We start from the raw sequence: 22543 nt of genomic DNA on the forward strand, positions 1-22543 counted from the left end.
AACAAATCTTAACAGAAAAACGGCGTCATGTTTAAACGTTTTTAAAAACTGGTGAAAGAAACCATCTGTGAGACAGAGGCTGTCTCACAGTTTGGAACAACTTTTTTGTAAAAAGAGAAAGACAGAAAGGGAGTGAAGCATTTACAGAGAAAATAAAACATGTGAATAGGCCGAGAGCAATTACAGCCAACCAGTAGTTTACAAGAGATGGAGTTTTTTTGGTATGAGAGGTCAGGAAGTCCTTGTGAATATGCTCTCTCTCAGGGGTTGAGGCTGACAGATAAATAGTGTTTGTTTTTTGGGGGGGTGTTTACATCTTGGCATTTTGTCAAGGTGCTTTTGGAGAAAACAAAAACAGGGGAGTGGGTGTAATAACAGCTCATACACACAAGATGTCAGTAGTGTAGAGCATTTTGCACATGGCAACAGACTAAGCTAAGACTGTCAGAAAAGATCAAATTATGATGGACTGGTTGCAAAAGAAGTCAAATAACAGGGTGCAGCGATAGGGCAGAATGAGCTCTACGATCTAATCTGCACTGAGTCATCTCTAAAGCATAGGTCATTAAGAGACAATAATAACAAAAGGAATGGTCATATTTGTCATATTGACATTCAGAGTGTGTTGATTATATCATGACATTAACTAATGCACTGAGTAACATGCAAAAAACTTTACATCTTAAAATTGCCAGTGATAAATTATTGTGAGGCAGCAAATCCTTTCATTTTATAGTTAAAGTCGATTAAGGTAGGGGAAGTAAACTTGCCACTGTACAAACAAACAGATACATAGATCATAAATACATTCCTCATATGAATGACAAATGCACCTTCTGTCCCAGTATGGTAGAAACATTAGAAAATTTATTTTGTCAGTGTGTACTTAATACGATCTTCTGGACTGATTTTCAGTTGCATCTCCAAGAGACTAGCTTTATTGATCATATTATGATATTATTCATTTGTTCATTGTTTATTTTATTTTATTTTATTTTATTTTATTTTTGTCTGTCTGGCTTGTACCTACTTGTGTAATTCTTTTCATTTAGAAACTGTTAATAAAAAAAAAAAAAAAAAAAAAAGCCACAACTTAACCATGCATGTGCGCGGGTTGTAGGCATGCTGCAGTACTAACACAAATAGCACTACACCTCCAGCCTGGATTGCCTGCACACGGTTCACAGCGAGAACAGTACTATCAACAGAAACAGAACAGACAGAGCGGACAGGGTTAATGTGTTAGGAAACTGGAGGGTGTGCGTTAATCTATTAATCGGTCATTGAGAATTTAATCGAATGTGTGAAATTTAAGCGATCAAGTGAAGATTTGCATCCCTAAGAACAGCGTTGTCAGCAGTAACAACCATAAGAGCACAGTGCAGAGTAGCATTGATTCTCTAATTAGTGGGACACCCACACCCACAAACACACACACACACACACACACACACACACACAGGGACTCACATTCACAAACATACACGCATGGCCGGACACCGCAACAAAAAACAGAGAAGCTCTGATTACAACAAAGACAGAGGTTTAGCGGGACCTCATTCTCTGCTCAGGATGCCATTATTCCACTATATCTTTACATAGAAAATAGTAGTTTGCTGCTATATTAATGCTCTAAATGACACATACAGCTCTTTCAACTTGAAGTGTTCCTGTTATTTGTGAAAATCTTGAAAATAGAGGCCTGTGTACTTATTTCTGTCAGGTGAAGTTACCCACACAGGTGTATTCACTTATTTTGCTCCATTGGATTTCTTCTTAGGACTGTGTGGGCATGTACAAACTGAGCTTCATCGACTTCTTCACTGTCCTATTAGTGTTGTTGCACATTTCACAACCTGACTGGAAGGCTAATAATCCTTCCAGTCATTTTTTATGGTATGAAAAGCATAGGTGTAAATAATAAGATTTCCGTTTCCTGGTATTGTGCTTGCTGCTTGAGTAGACTGGAGCCATCTGTCAGGTTGTTAGTAACACTTGTGCTTTTGCTACTGTGACAAGCTTATCTGTCTGCTGCTGTGAAAAGGGACAACTGCATTGTATCACACGGTATAACTTGGAATCATTGTGTTACATTGTATTCTATTGAATTTACCTAAAAGCAAGCAGTGACAGATAGGACACACACACGTGCATGCACACCACACACACACAGACACACACACACACGCACAGCCAGCCAACAATGATACTAAATCTTAACATGGTGAAAGCTAACAAACCTCCTACATACTGTGTGGAGAAAAGAGCAGCTGATGGAAAACATTATTAAATCACAGCTACAGTCACTCTGTTCAGAAGTACTTAGATCCTTTACTTCAGTAACAGGCTAAAAATATTCCAATACAAGTGAAAGTCCTGAAATTAAAAATAAAAATAAAAAAACAAAACTCATGGGCCAAAACAACCACAAAGAGATGCAAAATGACAACAAAGACAAACAGAACCACGAGGAGACACAAAAAGACCACATATAGGGGCAAAATAAACATAAGAGATAAAAAAAAGATTTAAAAAAAGCACTACAAAATTAACTTAAAGAGATCTCGAAGAGGCACTAAACAATAACAATAAAAAAGATGTATTACAACAAAAAAGTCATCAACAACAACAACAACAAAAGAGTAAAACCACCACAAAGTCTTTGAGTCTTGCTCCTATGTTGGAGAGATGGTGGGGCCTTTTGGATATCTGTGCCCATGGACCCTTTATCTCATATCCGCCCATGAGTACAAGTACCCTGGGTCAAACCTGTACTTAAGGACAATACCTGAGTTATTCCAAACAAAGGGAAAGTTACTGAAGACCAATTTCACTTGACATTACAACAAGCAAATGTAGTGTGAAGTGAAATGACAGCTCGGAGAGAAGAGTCGTCAGATCACAGATGTATTTTAATCTCAGAGGCTTTCATAAACCAGGGGATTAACAGTGACACACCACATCATCCAAATCATATGTCCTAATGCTACTAATGACCTTCTCTTTGCATCCATGCAGCCTGCTGTGAACGAGTCCCACACTCCCTTTCACCCTGAGATATAAAATGTGTAAATCACAAGCTTTTTCATGATTTTACAGTTTTTTAAAGGAGCCCCTATGAACACATTTTATTGCTAAGTGCAGTGTCTTCAGTTAAGACCTTTCATCAAACAAATTATCCTTTTGCCCTCCTTGTACTAAAGTCTACTGGGAAATTAAAGCACTTCGTTTTATTCGGAGCCTCACTTTGGGAACTGAATCGGCCGCTGGAAACTGAACCCAATAACACCTGAATCATCCATGAGGGACGTCAGCCGCATCTAATTAGCAATACTTTGATCTTGTGAAAACAAGGCGGTCATAAAACTGGACCAGTATATCTCGCCCTTTGTTTACGTGCCTAATTGTTTGCCGTTTTAATAACGGTTGCTATTGACCGGGCCAGTGGAAGATCTACAACCGTGACGCAGGTCGCGTGTGACGCACGGCGTGGGGCGGATTTCCTGATCAAACGCTGCGAAAAATAAGCATCTCAGCGTTTTGTTCCTGCACACTCAGAGATGTTATAAATTCACGATTATGCAAATGATTTGACATTAAGGTTGCTTATTTCCGTTGCCGTTTCACTTGTGTGTTTAGGAGACTGCTGCTGCAAAAAAACTGATGGTTGCAGACATTTATTCCAACAGTATCAATATTTTTTTGTGTATTTACGTAAAATTCTTCATTAATTCTCAATTCTTTTGGCGATAGAAATATTTAAAATAGTCAAATTGCTTTCCTATATTGTTCCTACTGATAAATAAAAGGAGGAAAAAAACATCTTAGAGCTAAACTCCATGCTGAAATGTCTTGATAAGATTGACACTTTTTGCAGTGTTCACCTCCTCTTCCTCCTCCCTCTCCTCCTCCTCCTCTGTGAACACAGAGGGGGCAGGTCTTGTTGTAGTGGGCTCTTTACAGCCTTGGCAGGTGATGCAGGAGCTCACACGGGGCTTGAAGAGCCTCCCTGCTTATCTGGTTATAATTAACGCGAGGTGACCTGGTTTCAGCACCGCTGCTCTTCAACAGCTCCAGTGCACGGCGGAGATTTGGCCAGCCCCTCCCCGCCCGGTGCGTCCACAGAGCGGCTACTCCAGGGCGCAGCCTCCGCGGCACTTTCAGCACCAGCGGCCGGCCGAAGCGGAGCGGAGCTGTCCACACATTCAGCACTTTGGTGGAGGGAACCAAAACCACGGACAGCAAGGCAGCCAGGACCCATCTTCGCCCCTGGACACTCCGAGACAGCTTATTTCAGGATGGCGACAAAAAACATCGGCCTTTTCTTCCTTTTCCAGCTTCTAGCCCTGAATGTAGTGAGCCAGATATCTGCCTTCCCCACACCTACAGCCTCAACGGATGGTGAGTCGCCTTTAACCATAAGATAAACATGCATTGTCGTAGTCTTGCAGCGTTAAGCATTTATGCAATAATATGTTTAATTGTACAGATATGTAAAAGATGATATTGGAGGCAGTCAGTGATTATTAAGGAGGATTTTAAAAACGCCACAAAGTGCAATAAGGTCACAACACTCTGCTAAGCACACATGGTGCCCGAAATGAAATAAAAAAGACACTAAAAACTAATTATTGACAATCTGATGCTTAAAAAAGCATTTGAAAACGCGTATCTGCAGAGTAACGAGGCTAAATGTGACTATTACGCGTTGTGTTCACCTTGTACAGATCATATGGGCAGTTGAGGGGATATTATTGGAATTTTTTAGTAATTTTCATACATTTTATATAGATTTTGTAATGTTTTGTGTGTTTCAGGAGCTTAGTTGTTTTATTCGTCTATAAACCTGTTGAATAAAAATGTTTCACAAAGCAGTGCCCTTAAAGTTCAGTCCCAGCTCAGCAGTGACTGGCGGGGTTTTTAACGACGCCTGGTCGCATGTTATGGCCGCTTGTGGTCTATTTTCGCCGCAGTTTAATCTTTTGTTTGATAATCCGATTATGCTCTGCCTCTGCGGTTCATGGTGAGTTGGGAGAGCAGAAACGGTCACACAAATGTGACAGATACAAATATATTAAAATAACAAGAAAAAATATTCTAGCGTTAAAATATTTTTTGACACTTGTAACAGAAGTAAATTATCTTATTAAAAATTTGTTTAATTTTTTAAAAAAATAATTTATTTATGTGCTTTTTACATTGTAACCTGCAAAATATAAGTCTACCCATTCATGATTAAGTCTACTTTTAGCCATGATTTTATGCATTTTTTTTCTGTTGCAGATAAAACTGTGTACAATAGACAGTTGACAGAAGAAAGGCCACTACAAGAGCAGGTAAGCTTTCTTTCTCCATGTCCCATATCTAATTTCCTCATCCAATATCCGGCCAAACGGGCTTCATGGTCACTTGTCAAACAACCTTGGTATTAGCCCAGCAAACATTATTAATCAGAGCTTATATCCTGAGTGGAAATTATTTATTTAATGTTCGTCATTTCCCCCAGATTGCTGAGGCGGACAGCGTGAAGGCTGCGGTGCAGTCAGCTGGTAAGAGGAAACTTTACTGCCAATCAATTAATGACTTTATTTCCGTCTGCTGAGTGGGTTCATGTTGCAGCTCTTCCAGTAAAACAGGCTTCATCTGCACTGATAACAATTATTAGAAGAACCGTCACAATGTGTTCATTTTTACCACTTGCATTTTTCCAGTTTGATCATTTTGTCTCTGCTTCGTTTCAGAGAGCAAGCGTCCCTCTGCCTCCAAGGACGCAGAGTCAGAGCAGGACCTTGATGACTTCACTGTGCTGAAGTCACTGGCTGACAGCCAGAAATCAAAGGAAACCACTGAGGTGCCGCTCAAGAAGGAGGACCAGTACGTCCCTGATGAGTCAGACTCAACCAAGAGCCGGCGTTTGGCCGAGGACTACGACTCCACCAAGAATGGGATGGACTACGGCAAGTACCAGGGTACGCACACCTGTCACCATGCACATTGTCCTGACAGCAGGGATCCATTACTTAACGGGCCTGCAGGGTACAGGTCCAGGGGCCTTCACTTACAAAATGTCCACAAATGACCACAATGAGATACAAAGGAACTGCAAAGACACTCAACTTACTACAATAAATCAAAACACAACCACAAGGAGACGAAAGATGACTACAAGGCGAAACAAAATGACCAAAAAAACACATACAAAAAAAATACCTCAGACACAAAATGATCACAAAGAGATCCACACTACTACAAAAAGACACAAATCAACCACAAGGAGACACAAAATGACAAAAGGTCACTCAAATTAACGTGTACAGACCAGGTAGCAAGTCAAAATGACCACAAAGAGACACAAAAATGACTACAAAGCAACACAAAATGACTAAAGAAGACATAAAATTACCTCAAAGAGACAAAAAATTACCTTAATAAGGCACTCTTTGAATTACCACAAAGGTACCCAAACTTCCACAAAAAACACAAAACAACCATAAGGGGACACAAAGTTGCCCCAAAAAGGTGTAAAACAACAAAGTTTATGTTTTGATCTTATGTAGGAGAGGGAGTGGGGCCCTTTGCATGTCTGTGCCCAGGGGCCCATTGTCCCATAATCCGCCCATGCCTAACAGGCCACGTCCTGGCATTGTTTGTGTCTGACTCCTTCTGCTTGTGTGACCTTTGCCCCCATAGCCAAGGGCAGGCCTCATGCTGCGTGCTTTTGTCTCTGTCACTGGCAGGCCACCAGGCAGACATTTAAGAAAGAGTAGGCAGAAGAAACACGTGCATGTGATGGGGATAAGCAGGGACAGATAGAAAGAATCAAAGAGAGGACACGTGCATGCAAGAGAGAAAGATTATCCCGTCACCGTCAGACACTGCAGTTGTGAAACCTGTACCAGCTCCCTCTCTTCACAGGAGAGTTTTTGATGCATGGGTTATTTTTTGGACAGACACCGACCATTCATTTGATTATTATTATTATATTTGTAAGTTCACTCCAAATCCGATCATGCTGACTTAGATTTTGAACTTCAATAGATTTCATCAGCTCAGCACACTTTTCACTGCACATGCATGTAATTTGATATCAGGTCCAATCATCAGCATAAAGCAGAGTCTCTGAGGTGAGGTGACTCAGGCACAAAGCGCTGAGTGCTACACTTCATCGATTTGTGTGGTCAGCCCCGGCAATGACAAGCTGCTCGTCAGGTTACGCTACATCTAAATTTGGCAACCACAGTCTGGATTTAATTTCTTATTTCCTTTAGTGACACAGAAATATGCCCCCGTTTGAAGGTAAAGTACATCAGTGATGATTCAACATGCCAATTCGGGCAAAAGTATTCCGGCACTGCTTATTTTTATTGTGCGTGGCCCTGGGACTGTTATGTAAGAATCAAACTGTAACAACTGCACATTTCTTAGTCAGTAATGTGGATATAGATATGTTGAGTATGAGGGGGCGAGGACAAAATGATCTTTTTCCACTTATTGTGAGAGAAACTGTATTTCTAGATCCAGGTTTAACACATTTTTTTTCACAATAGAGAGAAAAAGAGGAAGTATGAGTGACGGACAGAGTAAAGAAGAGAGTAAACAGATTAAGAATTAAAGCAGAAACACCTTCTTTTAACAGCTTATAAGGACATTTAGAATTGTTAACATATGTGTTTTCTGTTCTCAGATGACCCGGAAAGTTTCCGCCAGGTTGACGGCACTCCACTAACTGCAGAGGACATTGTCCAGAAGATCGCAAACAAGATCTACGAAGAGGACGACAGAGGGGTTTTCGACAGAATCGTCTCAAAACTGCTCAAACTGGGGCTGGTAGGTTATGTGTGCCACTCGATTCGACGCAGCGTGTAACATGACATTTACTCAACAGGAACTCTTCTCTCTCTGCACCCCCTGTCTCCTCACCAGCTGGGGAAGAGATGTGTGAATTGCTTTGTTCCATGATTTTGGCTGTGAATTACTTTTTTAACACTCAATAAGTAATTTGGCGGCGTCCAAATTGCTCCCTGAGATGGTTTTCTCAGTGACAGTGATCGATATGTGATACAAAGAGGTTTATTGTCGAGACGTGCTGTTCTGTTCTAACACGTCTCGCTGCACATTTGTTATTTTACGGACAATTGTTCTCAGTTTGTTTCTTTGTCTTTGTGTAGATCACAGACAGCCAGGCGGATACTCTGGAGTACCAGGTGGCCGAGGCTCTCCAGGATCTCATTACCGAAAATGCAAAGAACAACGAGATCGAAGACGTTGAGAGCAACGACCAAGAGACCAGGGGAGAGCAGGACAACCAGGGTTCAGACGCAAACAAGGTAAAAACCCGCAAAGAAGTCACCATAACAATCAATGGCACAGTTTTCATCTCAATATCCCCCAAATAATATTATCATGACACTAAAGTCATGATACAATATATTGCAATTTTAAATGTTTTGCAATATACTAAGTATTGTGATAACATGATACATTCTGATTTATTACCTTTTATAACAGTTAGTCAGTTAAGAAAAAGCTTTAACAAAATTTTCTACATTATTATTATTATTATTATTATTATTATTATTATTATTATTCCTCTTTTACTATTATTCCTCTGCAACTTTTATGTTTTTCATTATGGTGGACAAATTTCCCTTTTTTCTAAATATTGAGGGATGTGTCTCCATGTGTCCACCCCGAAATCTACACTTATGATAACAATAATAATGACTAAAATAAAACAAAAAACTCATCTTCAGGACACGTGGGAGCCACCAAGGCGCCGGTACAATGAAGACGAGGATGATGAGGAAGAAAACGATGAAGAGATTGAGGATGAGGTGGACAGGGATGTAGAGGAAGACGGGAGTGACACAGCCGACAACACCTGGGACAAAGACGAGGGCAATGAGGTGAGCCCTGAAGACGGGCTCCAGGACCTGCAGTACTTCCCCAACTTCTACCGCCTGCTCAGGAGCCTTGACTCAGGTAAAAACAACCCACCCGACAAGGTCACTATGGCAGTTTAGATCAGAGGCGAAAAAACATCAGCGCTTCACAGCATCCTTCATCCAAAGATAGAAGTTCTCCACATCAAGAACAGGACTAGAGAGCCGTTGTTGTCATGGCGATGTTGTTCTCAAGGATGAGTCAGTGCTTGTTTTGGTTGCCTTTGTTTCCCTGACACATCTTAGGAAGTGCGGATGAAGAGCACACATACACACACACACACACACATCACTAATTATTTATAATCCCATCATCATGACCCCCACAGTCAAGCACCATGTGGTAACATTAACACCATGGAAGCCAATTACCATTAGCTAAACATGGATGCTAGAATTTGCTCTCTGGTTTGTGCTGCAGATCAAGACACTCAGGAGAGAGAGACACTGATCACCATCATGAAGACTTTGATTGACTTTGTGAAGATGATGGTGAAGTACGGCACCATCACGCCAGAGGAGGGAGTGTCCTATCTAGGTAAGACATAACACAGCACGAGCACTGTGTATCTGTAATCTCGTACATTCAGCACCCGAAAAGGGAGGCGTAGAGTGCTGCAGTTTATTGATGACCTTGCTGCATTTATGGAAAATAATATAATGTAGTGTTTACTTAGGGCAGGGTAATAATTTCATGAAATCGTATATTTTTTAGTGTTCGTTTTTGACCTTGCAAATAGTCGTTTGACAAACTGTTCTTGATTAACGCTCCATTTATTAGGTTTTTTTGAACTTTTCAGTTTGCAGTCATGATGTGGTTGAAAGGTGCAGGAAAACGTCCCATAAGTCGATATAGTAGAGCTTGATTTAAGATTATTTTATCAAATTATTGTACACCTACTCTTTGCAGAATTATGATTACATGATTATATTATGGCCACTTTTAGACGACAACGGCCTTACTGAAAACGAAAAAGTCTTTCCTTTGTTTTTGTTTTTTTTTTTAAATCTGCGTTCATATGATAACATTGTTAGAATGATCCTTGAGTACACTGATCTGCAAAAACAACCAAAACTGTTGTAGTATGCATGCCAGGCCAGTAGTTGTCAATGTGACTTTATAATGACACACCATAGAAGAACACCAGGTGCGGCCTTGACGATACTGGTCTCACAGGATCTGCACATTACCAGTTTAAACAGCGACTGAACGGGTTGCGTTTTCAAAAGATTACACTCTTGAACCCAGTTTCAAAAGTTTGCATTTTCAGGCCCCCAAAAACCTGTTGTCATGTGAACGAAAGGCCAAACCACAATAAAAACTCAATGTTTCACGCAATAAGTGTTGCCATGTAAACTTACCCTATGTTAGTGTTTTACAAAATAATGTTATCTAGACTAATATTTCCTAGCAAATGTTTACTTAACTAACAAAAAGGATGATTTTGTATTTAACTTGATAAGAGTTTTGCTGATGTAACACAGCTGGGGCCGGGAGGCCATAACCTGATGTAAGCGGCTTTAAGAAGCCGTGGTGCACTCATTTTATAAGCTAAGGTAGTGGCATCTTGTAAAACTAGGCAACCTGAAGCTGCATTGGTAACACCCTGGTCAACATAGCTTGTTGGGAAATGTCTAAATCGTGCTTCAGAGTTAGGGGGAATTTTTGCAAGGGAACAACTGGCATGACCATTTTCAAGGGGGTCCCTTGAATTCTCACCTTAGGACATCTAAATGAAAATTGGCTCAATGGGTACACACGAATCTCCCCTAAACCTGAGAGGGCTTGTTCTCAGTAAATGTTTTGTTACTTGCTCGTTCAAAGTAAAGCTTTGTCTCTTTAAGAAAAAGGACAACCAGCCAAGAACAATGAATTGCCGAACATGTTCAAACAGATACAAAACATATTAAAACAGGTTTAGTGTGGAACTCAAAATGTTAACTGCAACATGTTACATCAGATAATTATTGACATAAACTATAAATTAAGAAACAAAAGTAGATCAGTATGTGATTCCTTAACTCGTATAGTTTTCCACTGGACTATATACTTCAACAACATAAGCAAATTCCTGAAATTCAGTTATGACTTTTGCTTTTGGTGTGCCACCCCAAGATTTTCAGTGGCCACCCCTAGGAAAAATATCTTTAGCCATGAATTGCAGATTAAACAACAGGATGTGTGGTTTAGATGTGGATAAAAGATTTTAAATTTACATTTCAATCCGTCCATTGCATTAGCCGCCAGTGTACATGCATTTATCCACCTTTGTGTTTTACGTATGTGCTTTTTTCTCGCGTTCTGTGTGTTCAACCGAGCTAATGTTCCCTATCAGCTTGTGCAGTGGAGTGTGAAGCCTGCATAGACAGATTAGTGTCAGGGGCACCCTGTATAACCAGGCTGGTTTTTATGGCTGGCCATCACATCAACGGCCAGTGGAAAGGTCAGCCACCTGTAAGGGACAGTTGTCATCTCTGAGTGCAAGCCTCGGCAAACCCAAACGTCTCTCTCTCTCTCTTTAAATCAATCCCAGACAGAAAAACAGAAGTGATGTGCTTTAATAACATGGGATGGGGTATAATTGTGCTTTAAAATCAGTTTGGTAGATGGAGTCTCATCTAGGACAACAAGCTTATTGCCATTATAGCGTTATGTGCCAATTATTCTCCAACAACTTAATGCTAAAATGGTGAAAAATCACCATCCTTAATTTCCAGAGCCCTTTATGATGTGTTCTAATTGCTTGCTTTCTCAATCGAACAGTACAAAAAGGGAAATGTATTAAATTAAAGATAAAATATATTAAACAGTGATACAGAACATAGGAAAGCAGCTAATGCTCACATATGAGAAGCTATAAACAAAGAAAGACAAGGCAGTTTCATTTGTAACACACATTTCGTACACCGGGGTAGGTTCAAGGTGCTGTGCAGAGAGATTAAAAACAGCATTACACAAAATTACAGAATTTAAAATTAAAGCACTATATCAAAAGTACTCATTATGTGGAAAGCCCCATCTCAGAATCATATTCATTATATTGTTGAATTATTGGTAATGTGTTCATCCCTTCAGTGTAGCTGGTAAAAGTGGAGTTAATTTAAATTGCTCTATATACTGTTGGGTGGGTACCTACAAGAATATATTATAACCTATTTGCAAATTTAAGTTATTAGTATGAAATATACATAATACATAGACGTATTGTTCATTTACTTTAAAAAGAGACTCATAGATCAGTAAAATAGTAAGCAAAAATAATTTCAAAGACCTAAAATGACAATAATACCTCTAAGGTTGTTTTGTTTTTAAAAGTATAAGGTTTTCAAATAAAAAGAAAAACCATAAAGTAAAAAAAACAAAAATGACCTTAAAAAGGGCTGAAAATTAAAGAAAACTTTAATTTTTTATGTATAATTATCCATTTTTTTCTTTAACATAATTTTAAATATAGTTTTGGGGAAACTTTTACCTATTTTATGGATAATTTTCTAGCAATCCTCTCTTTTTTAAAACTATTTTTTTGATCATTTTCTTTTTACATTTAAAAATTTCCTGCAATTTTTGGGACATGTGTTGCCAAGTGTTAGGTTTCTGGTTTTGTTGGACTCCAAAGAGACTGATTCTGGTAGGTATGTATAAAAAGAGTTTATTGCACAACAAGAAAAAAACCAAACAACAAAAAAAGGCAGTGGAGGCAGGGAGCTGGCTGACTCGTATAAAAATCTCTGTTGAAGGCTGAGCAGACGGAAAAAACTCAAAGACACAAAGGCTGGTGAAATAGCGAGACACACAGCTGTACCTGAGCACACAGAAGAAACACTGTGAAATACAAAAAAAAAATCACAGGCAAAGAAGAAACACTGCAACTGGCAGCATAAAAGCCACCAGAAAATAAGCTACTCAAAAAAATCACTGAGAGAACACTTGAAAGAACAGAGAGCACAACCAAACTGCACAGAATTATCCGGCACAGTGGTGGTGTGAAGACAAGGCTCATATGGGCAGGTTGATGAGCTGAGTGGGGACAGGTGTGCCTCATCTGCTGCTGCTGGAGGGGCCAGCCACACACCCCGCCACACACACACGCCTTACAGGAGACAGGGGAGGGGGAGGGAGAGAGAAAACACACACGAAAACATACAACAAAACCAAACTCAAGCAGAATCCTCACAAGTGAGTGTCAGTCAGTGCCAAATTGAAAAAGGTAGATCCTGAATTTGCTTTTAAAAATATCAAAGGGTCAAATAGCTTGTGAAAGGCAGATGAGCTCATCAAAAGAAGACTGATGTCGATCCAGGTTTCAAAGGGTTAACTAAACAGCTCTGAAATATAATTTGTTACAAACTAAAGCCGGTTTATAATGGTTATATGCCACTACACGAGCCGTATTGAAGTCTATAACTAAGGCTGACCTTCTGTAGGCTGTATAGGGATTAATTAGTCCTCCTCCAGATGACCTCCAGCAGCTCGTTATCTCTCCCAGCGGAACAAATGACCACTGCTGACGTTACACACCAGAACAAAACAGGCATGTACCATTACAAAAGACATGGGTTTCCTAGACAACACCTCTGGCTTAATGTCGTTTAGGTTGAGAGGAGATTATAGAAAGGAATCCCGCCATCGCCTAGCAACCAGTTAATGCCCCCTCCCCACCTCTACCCCCCCCTACAACTGGGCTGTGATGCTCCGATGACTCACCCAGGTACACAACTGAATACACAGTGCTGTCAGTCAACACTAATCGGGTGATACAGGCCCCGAGATAGATGGAGATGTAGAGGAAGAGAGTGGGGGAGGAAGAAAGATGGTGTTTATATGTGTGTGTGGGCAGAGTGAAATAATGGGCTTCCACTGCGCTACAGGTTGGAGGAGGCAGCTCGGATACACAGAAAGTGCAAGTGAGATGCTTAGATAAGAAGAAATGAAAGTGGGTGAACACAGATGCGGGAGGAAATTGTTTTGGCCCCTTAATGCTCAGTTACGGTGCTGAAATCAAGCCTTTCTGTTCTGTCTTATCTCTTTGTTGACCTTGTGTCCCAGCATCCAGACATCTAATATCCTGTCACCATGAAAAAGTCCCTTACCCCGATGACATGTGACGTCAATATGATGCCAGAAAGACATTGGACCATGTACATTTTTATTAATTTAATTTAAGGACGTTAAAGGCATTTCATTTTATTTTAAATGTGTAACAACATTAGAGTTTCACATTGTGTGGATGTGAGCATTAAGACGTGTAAATGTCTTTAGGTTTTGCAGATATTGGGTTTTGTTCTCCATGTTTCACCACTAAATGTAGTTATTCTGCATCAAGATGACATTGGCATGAGACCTTTGGAAGATTTTTGATGCTTAACACAAGTTAAAACCAACAAAATATCAACGTCAATATTCTCTTGTCCTGATAGTGAATTTAAGTCACCCGACGTCACAGCCTGAATTCAAACAAATAGTAATGGCATTGGTGGCCTGCTAGATAAGATCTTGACCCAATCATAGACTGTGTAACTAATAGGATAAATTTCTGACAAATACTGTACCTTAATAAACATATATCCTTATAGCTGCCTATATCTACATTATAATGTGTTCAAAACTATGTCTTAAATGTTATAAGGGTGCATCCAATTGCTGAATATGGGGGCTTAAAGTAAAGTGTTACTGACATTTGATATGTAGGATGAAATTTCAGCTGATCTCTGGGTCGTGTGTTTTCCAGAACATCTGCCTCCGCTGTTTTTGAACATAATGTTTACCCCTCTGTTAATCCGGAGAGGATCAGATGTCACTTAATGTCAGTCTCTGAGACATATGATCTGTTTGTGTCATTTAGCTGATTTGGGGTCTTTTATGTTCTCTAATCTTGTTGTGACAGTGAAACCTACTGCAATATTAGTGGTAACACAGCCTGACTGTTTGGATAAATTGGGGATAAATTATCCCCATAACAGCTGTTTTTATACTGATTTTTTCCACTAACATTCAGTCATACATGAGTTATTGAAAATTATTCTGGAAAAGATTTTGTTCATTGCCGTCATCATACTCTTGAACCTCCTTTTTCTGTTAATTAGATGAAACCCTTTTCTCATGATAATCAGCCTCTGAGTCACACAGGCACAGCCTGGGATCATCAAAAGGTTAAACGTTTTTCATTCATTGTCTGCCAAGTGAACTGACATCACAGTGATGATCAAATCTAACATAAATGTTTGACCTGTGTCGCCCACCTGCAGAGAACCTGGACGCTATGATCGCCATGCAGACTAAGAACAAGCTGGGCAAGTCTCTCGGACCTCCTGACTTCACTGGACCCAATGGTAAATGGCCTTGCAAGTTATCCCACAAAACTGTGTCAAAAATCAATAAAAGTATATCATTTTATCTGGCATGGTCAGATGTATTAAGTATATTAGGCTCTGAGGAGATACATATCCTTACACAAGTATATTTAAAATATTGCTTGTATGCGGTTCTAAATATGAGGATAATTTTGTCAACACATACACCAGCAGTAAACCCTCAATACCACGACCAGTGGTAAAATATATATAACTTACTGAATATGTGTGTGTGTATGTGTGCGTGTGTGTGTTTTTACTTAACTAACATTTTCAATGCAGTATTTTTATATGTAATAGAGTATTTTTACAGTGTGGTAGGAGTACTTTTACTTTAGTAAAGGGTCTAAATACTGCATCCACCACTGACCAGAACAAAAAACACAATATATAGTACATATAGGTTTGGGGGGGGGGTACATATTTCATTTTTAAAGGAATAGTTTGGCATTTTTGCTCATTATGCTCATATGCTTTTTGGTGGAGAGTTAAATGAAAAGCCTCAATACCACTCTCAAATATGTTCGTTAAATGTAAGGCTACAGCCAGTTGGTCTAATGAAGCACAATGACCGAAAACACGGGGGAAGGGCTAGCCTGGCTCAGTCAGAAGACACCACAATCAGCCTAGCAGCAAATTTAAAGCTCAACAAAATACATTATGTCCTCTTTATTTGACCTTTACAAAAAAACATAATGTACAGCAGAGTCCCCAGTCACTGCTCACAGCTCTCTGTAAAAACAGATTGTCATTTTTACACTTTGTACAGATAAAACAATGTTCATGGTGTTAATTTCTTTCTTTTTTTTAAGTATTGGAGATTTCCCAAAATGTACTACTACTGCTATAAATATCTCCACCAGCAACTAAGCAGTGGTTTTTAAAGCTCTGTGTGCTGTTTCTTTGCTGTAGGAAAAAACTTAGACGAGGACGACAACACCAAAGCTGAGGCGGCCAAGATGCAGAAGGAGTATGAGAACCTGAAAGACTCAACCAAGGAGGAGCAGCCGTCAACTGAGACCAGTCAGTCCACCCCCACTCCTGACGACCAGAGGAAACATTAATTGCTTTTTGTTTAATGATTTCATAATCTGATATAATTTTTCTTTCCATTTTGCCCCTTGAATATGCTAAACTGTGTGCCTAGATTGCATGACTTGTTTTTATTAATTTCTTTTGCATTATGATTTCATTGTTTTGTTTTGTGTCAAACATCCCAAATAAATGCCACATCAAATCAAACCACATCACTTCAATGAAACAAAGCATCATATTCATGCTACCTCAGTGACAGATTTTTAAGAAATGAGTTTAAATGTAACGGGCAAAACCATTTCAGACCTTTTGTTTTCGCTCAGCCAGGCTTTCAGGAAAAACACTGTGTGGTCCAGGCCAATAATAGTTAAGTCCCTGCTTGTCCCTGAAGTAGGCCAGTCCCATAACATTCACAGGAGAGCATGTCACAGCTGCCATTATTCTCTGTCCCTGTACGCTGCACTGTACCCACTCATCAGTCTAATCCACACAAACACACAAGCAGGCACGCACGCTCAGAAAAAGGAAAAACAAAACAAAACATAAAGCAGGATTACCACCAGGACTTTTATTTATCCTCAGCAATGGCAGCTAAACTCTGTGTTATTTGCCTGTAAACAGACTGCACTGAGTTGCATAATATGATATTATGGAAAAATTCAGGGCATGTGTTATGATCAGATTGAATCGGTGGTTATACAAAGATCTGATATTGACTGGTGGTTAATATTAACCTAAATCTCAAACTATAGATGCCATATACTTCCTGTAGTTGCCACTTTTCCACACTGAGTGTGTCTTTCTACGCCAGGGCCAGACAACAGTGTCTTATTGTGCTCCTTATTTAATATGAAAGACAAATCCTAGCTGTCAGCGTGCTCCCGTTGCTACAAAATTTCAAAGTTTAAGCATAAAGTCTTGCTTTAGGACAATTTTGTGCTGTAAATAATTGAAGTCTAAGATAGCATTGTCTTAGTCTTCTGAGTGAATGTATGACAGCAGATTAATAAGGGAAAATTCACTTATTTCCAATACAAGCACGAGGAAGATTTTCATCTCTCTTTTTCTTCATTTTCTCTTTCTCTTACCAGGTCAACCTGGCAAGTCAGAGACTTATCTGGAGGCCATCAGGAAGAACATCGAGTGGTTGAAGAAACACAACAAAGAGGAAGGCAAAGATGGTGAGTCACACTCCATATTAGAAGATTTCTATTTCAACCAGTCAGTTTAAACAGCTCTGCTTTCTCCAGTCTTTGCTGACTTTTAAGAGCAGTGGAGGATATTCTTTTCGGGGACATAGGCAGAAAAACAGGCACCAAAACTGTAACAGAAACAATAAAATAAAAACAAAAAAAGGAGTGTATTAGAGAGAGAGAAAAAGAAAACGCAAATATATTCTGGGTCACACAACAAAAACAAGAGGATGAAATTAGAAAATTTGCATACGCTGTATTCTCTTATTGTTCTTTTATTTTTTTATTATTGCTTGTGAGCTAAGTTGTGTGATGGTAAATGGATATGCACTTGTATGGTGCTTTTCTAGTCATTTTTGACCACTCAAAGCGTTTTCACACTACGAGTCACATTCACACATTCACACACACATCCATAAAGTGGTGGGTGAGGCTATATTACACCTGCTACTCAGTTCTTAATCATTCATACACGATCACACACCAATGGCACAGCAATCAGGAGCTGTTTGGGGTTTAGCTTCTTGCTCAAAGATACTCATCAAAACACCAACCTTCTGATCAGTGGACACCCCACTCGATCTCCTGAACCACAGCCGCTCCTGTTCTTGTTAGTAATAAATACAATATATTTAAAAAGATCATTATAATCATAATTATGAAAAAAAGAATCATTTTTAAGGGGAATGGGCAGCAGGGGAACTTGTTTTTAGCACCAAATGTGCCAGGTCCACAGACAGGTCCGAGGCAACGCTCTGAAAAAACAGAAAATTTGAAGCATCTTTTGTTAACATCAATTTGCAATTAAAATGAATCTGGGATACCGGGATAGATGCTTCACTCCACATCTCATGAATATGGATAATTCTTGACGAGTCTGTCCTAATTATTCCTGATACAGCTTCCTTGTTCAGAGACAAAGATCCATTCATGTATTCCCTCCTACCTGTTCCTCAGCATTTAGGATGGCTGTGTGCAATCGTGTGAAAAGGAGATGTAGACGTAGAGACAGAGCCTGGTTCATAATTAGCACTTCTATCACAAAAAAAACAAAAGAAGCTGTGAAAAGACCATCACGTTTTAGTTGTCAGTGCTCAGATCGGAGAGTGTGCACTTATATTTACAGCCTTAGTGATATTGTAATTGTCAGCATTCATAAAGAAGCAGCATGTGACCCAGAAACTTCACCAGCATGCAGAGCTGTGAAAACAGTGCACCCGTCGAACAGGAGAGGCCTGCTGTTGGGCACTCCACAGTGTAAAATCAATGCCCAGTGGTGCTTCATTAAACAGCAGAGAATGAAATGTTAATGAGTTCTCACTATTCAGGCCATCCGTCTGCGTCAGCTGTTGATCATCACAGCAGGACACGTCAGACAAAAAAACTTCTAGCACAGTGAGATTTATATTTCCTGCTTGTGTTCAGTGGCCTGGTCTAATCTGAGCCACCCATCAATGGGTGACTCAGTCACTGGTGAGTGAGAGAAACACTTAAAAGACAACAGAAATGACACTAAAAAACAAAGTTTGACCTAGATTCCTGTGTGCATCTTAAACATGGGAGAAAAAAAAGGGCTGACACATGGAGCTTGAAGTGCTGCAGAGAAGGAGCTGAGGGGCTGTGAAGCAGCAGGGAAGTTTTGTTCGGTGCTCATCTCCGACCTGGCTCTATATAGGACACCTCATTAGCATTCTGGTGCGTGGAGTGGTTGTCTGGGACAACAGAGGCCTCCCCGCCTGCCTGTCAGTGATCTGGGTAGAGGAGAGAGACAGATAATGGTATCAGAATAGACAAGCTCAGACTGAACAGAGTCAAAATTCGCCCCCCAAAATCAACCAATTTTCCCGTAGTGGCACTCTCAGAAGCTAAAATGACACAATACTTTTCTCACGCACTTTGTACCACATTAAACCTCATCACTGCTCTCTATTTTCTTCTCTCTTCGGAAAAAAGTACAGCTGGAGGAGAACAAAAGCCTTTTCAACGAAAAAGCAGTGTCATAGTAACGGAGTGGGCGACGGGCCATTTATTGTGTTTACCAGAAGCACACATTAGGACAATCTCAGCAGACTCTCTGTGTGTGTTTAAATGTGTGCGTACGTGTGTGTTTGTGTGTACGCCCACACACTACACAGATTAGCCGGGGGAGCAGATGGACGTAGAAGCAACATCCTGGTTTCGCCTCTCGGCTCCTTGCAGGCAAGATTGAGGGAAGCAGTTTTGCTGTGTCTCTAATCACATTCAGTTAATCCCTCACACACGTCATGTGTGTCATCTTGCAAAGCAACTGTGTCCTGAGGCAAATTGCTGCTGTTAGAAATGTCATTAGGAAGTTGTTGCATGACTTCTTGGCTGCTGCCTCTGTCCTTCTGTTTTTCCCTTTATCCAGTCAGAACAGGGAGAAGAGGTGCAGCAGCAGCAGCTGTTTGCCTGCTCTCTGAAAGTCATTTGTTACCATGATGGATAATACAGAGTCAGGTTGTGGTCATCTCTAAATATAGCCACATCATGCTGCAGCCTTATGGTGCTTTGTGAAGTGACAATGAGCTGTCAAAAACAAGGTGAATACAAATGATGCTTCAAAAAAGGTATTTTTTAAAGGTGCATCAAGCGCTTTTAGTATCTGAGGGAACGTGGTTTGTTGGAAAATATTTCCTGAGAAGGCCCAGACACACCAAACTGACAGCAGCGGTAGTCTGTATCCATCATTCAATAAAGTGAAACCAGAAGACAGACAGGATGGATTCAAGATGCTAGTTAGCCAGTTAGCACCACAGATGTATAATAATAACTTGATACTAGACCCCAAAATGGCGACTAATGAGTCCAGTGGAAGTGCTCACCTGGCGCATACGCTAAAAAAATGTTTCTTACTGTCGGGTTTTTCTTCCGCGGTATGCCGCTCACTGAATATGCCCAGTAGTGTTTGTCCCGCTGTCCCCGCCAACGAGTTGCAACTCATCTCATAAACTTTACTTTGAGATGATGTCATGGATTTTAAAATCCTCTTTTGCGGCTCAAAGAAAGTTATATAAATATAAAACTTCCATCAATAAAATGTTTAATAAAGAGAGTCATAACTGACCATGTTTGCAGTTTGATGTGTCAAGAGACGTCTCTTTTGTGATGGATTTTTTGCTGCAATACTGCGAGTGGCCACTGGGAAAAACTGGAAGCAAGGCTGAGCTGTTTTTCCCGGGGACTTGGTTAGCAGCTTAACAACACAACCCGATACTGAAAGAACAGATTCAGTTTACCAAAAAAAAAATCTTATGTCTTACACCCTCTTGACTTTAGTTGTTTGCCAACACCACTTCAGTTTCTCTCTTTGTGTGCTGAGGTGAACCACTAATCTGAGAGATAACAGTCAACGATGTGCTTCACCACCTCTAATGCTGATTCAACATACTGAATCTGCTGTATGGTGCGGGACATGCTGCAAAAACAAGATCAAAGGTCAACTGCCAACTTGGTGTGTCAGGGCCCAAAAAAATATTTTGAAACTGAAGAAAAAAATAGGGAGTGCTGCACTGAGTCAAGATACTAGGTGCTAGTGACAGTAAAAAATCAGGTGCTCTTCAAGGATAGGTCAAGTAGTCACATTAGGATAGAAAACAATGACTGTCATACTTACTTAATGTTGAAGTCCATGGGGTTTGCAGTCCAAAAAGTATCCATGGCACTTTGATTGTCAATAAAATCTTTTATTAACGCATGGACTTTATTACTTTGATATTGAATTGAAAATTAGGAATCATTTCATTGTAAGAACTTAATGTATCTCTCTGTGATCTTTTGGCCTTCTTATTATGTATGTGGTTTCTTCTTAACCCAGACAAACATGCTAACTCTGACCTTAATCCTCCTTGATAATGAACCACCGCACCAGCTTATGTCTTGTTTGGGTGTGCCGTCTTAAGAAGTTTAATGTCTGATCTATTCAGCCGACCATCTCAGCCTCAAGAGTTTCCTCTTCGACCTCTCAGATCATAAATCAATCCTTTGTTTTAATCTCTGTTTCCAGATTACGACCTGTCCAAACTGAAGGACTTCATGGACCAGCAGGTGGACTCCTACATTGAGAAGGGCATCATTGCCAAAGACGAGGGTGACACCATCAAGAGGATCTACAGCAGCCTGTAACATCCTCGCCCATCCTCCTACCGACCTCTGGCCTAAACAGAACTGAGTCTGACATAAACAAAACCCTGACGACTTAAAGTTATTTCCCATGGCATGGTAAAGTATATACTGTGTATTCAAAACTACCTGCTTAGGGGAACTTGTATACCCTCCCAGACATTCCCAAAATGTATCAAGATAAGGGATTTCATAATACTATCAACAAAACAGTCAAGTGATTCTTTACAGCTACCTAACTGATTGCATTTGCACGCCAGGATCGCAGAGTAATAATCACTAGAGAGAGAAATCAAAGTATTTTATGTAACCAACTCACACGTCCAACTAAATGCTAGCATTTACTCCAACCTGACTCCTGTGGGAAATGAATGTTATGAGAGTATGATGCTGTAGCTTTGTCATCAATTGTTTCCTTTTTTTTTGCAACAAAATGCACATATATCAAACTGTACCCATTCTGTGTAACCTGTCTTAGCCTATTATATTCCTTTTTTTCCAGTGTATATGTGAGATCTTAATGTATTCTTGCTTTTTATTTTACCAAAAATATATTTGTTGTGCATCATGTCAGTGCCCTCTGTACTCCTGCTATGTTCTGCTGTAATTCTTTGGGGGCCCACTAGGGGGCCACGTTTGTATCATCAATTCTCTCTGCATGTCTCTGTGAGTTCAACATTTCCATCTCTGTAGAGACTCAAGATAAGTATTTTTAAATGTAAATATTTGTGATTTTTTCCTAAAGTTTAAAAGCAATTAAAACATTGCCTTTTCTTTATCTGTGTACTTAAATGTGACCACGAAGCAGCACCAATAACAGACATCCACATACCAGAGGTGAGGACTAGAGTCACGTGACGTGAAATCAACTCAACTGGACAA

General features: G+C 40.0%; 1 protein-coding gene across 2 annotated transcripts; it reads left to right on the top strand.

The window, feature by feature from the left end:
• Window positions 1-3957: 3957 nt before the first annotated feature.
• Window positions 3958-22439, top strand: scg3 (secretogranin III). Of its 2 annotated transcripts, none has more exons than XM_042492235.2 (12): window positions 3958-4401; window positions 5284-5336; window positions 5507-5549; window positions 5742-5957; window positions 7685-7827; window positions 8169-8327; window positions 8754-8982; window positions 9364-9480; window positions 15189-15272; window positions 16206-16316; window positions 17420-17509; window positions 21546-22439. In XM_042492235.2, exons 1-12 carry the CDS (start codon window positions 4299-4301, stop codon window positions 21662-21664), a joined length of 1467 nt encoding a protein of 488 aa, XP_042348169.1. In that variant the 5' UTR covers window positions 3958-4298; the 3' UTR covers window positions 21665-22439. The 2 variants fall into 2 exon arrangements, with proteins under 2 accessions (XP_042348169.1, XP_042348162.1); XM_042492228.2 differs by having other exon boundaries at window positions 3959-4401; window positions 5742-5969.
• The last annotated feature ends 104 nt before the right edge of the window (window positions 22440-22543 follow it).

The sequence above is a fragment of the Plectropomus leopardus genome, chromosome 1 (assembly GCF_026936395.1).
Source record: "Plectropomus leopardus strain MGB_pleo_1.0 chromosome 1, ASM2693639v1, whole genome shotgun sequence".
Lineage (NCBI taxonomy): Eukaryota > Metazoa > Chordata > Actinopteri > Perciformes > Serranidae > Plectropomus > Plectropomus leopardus.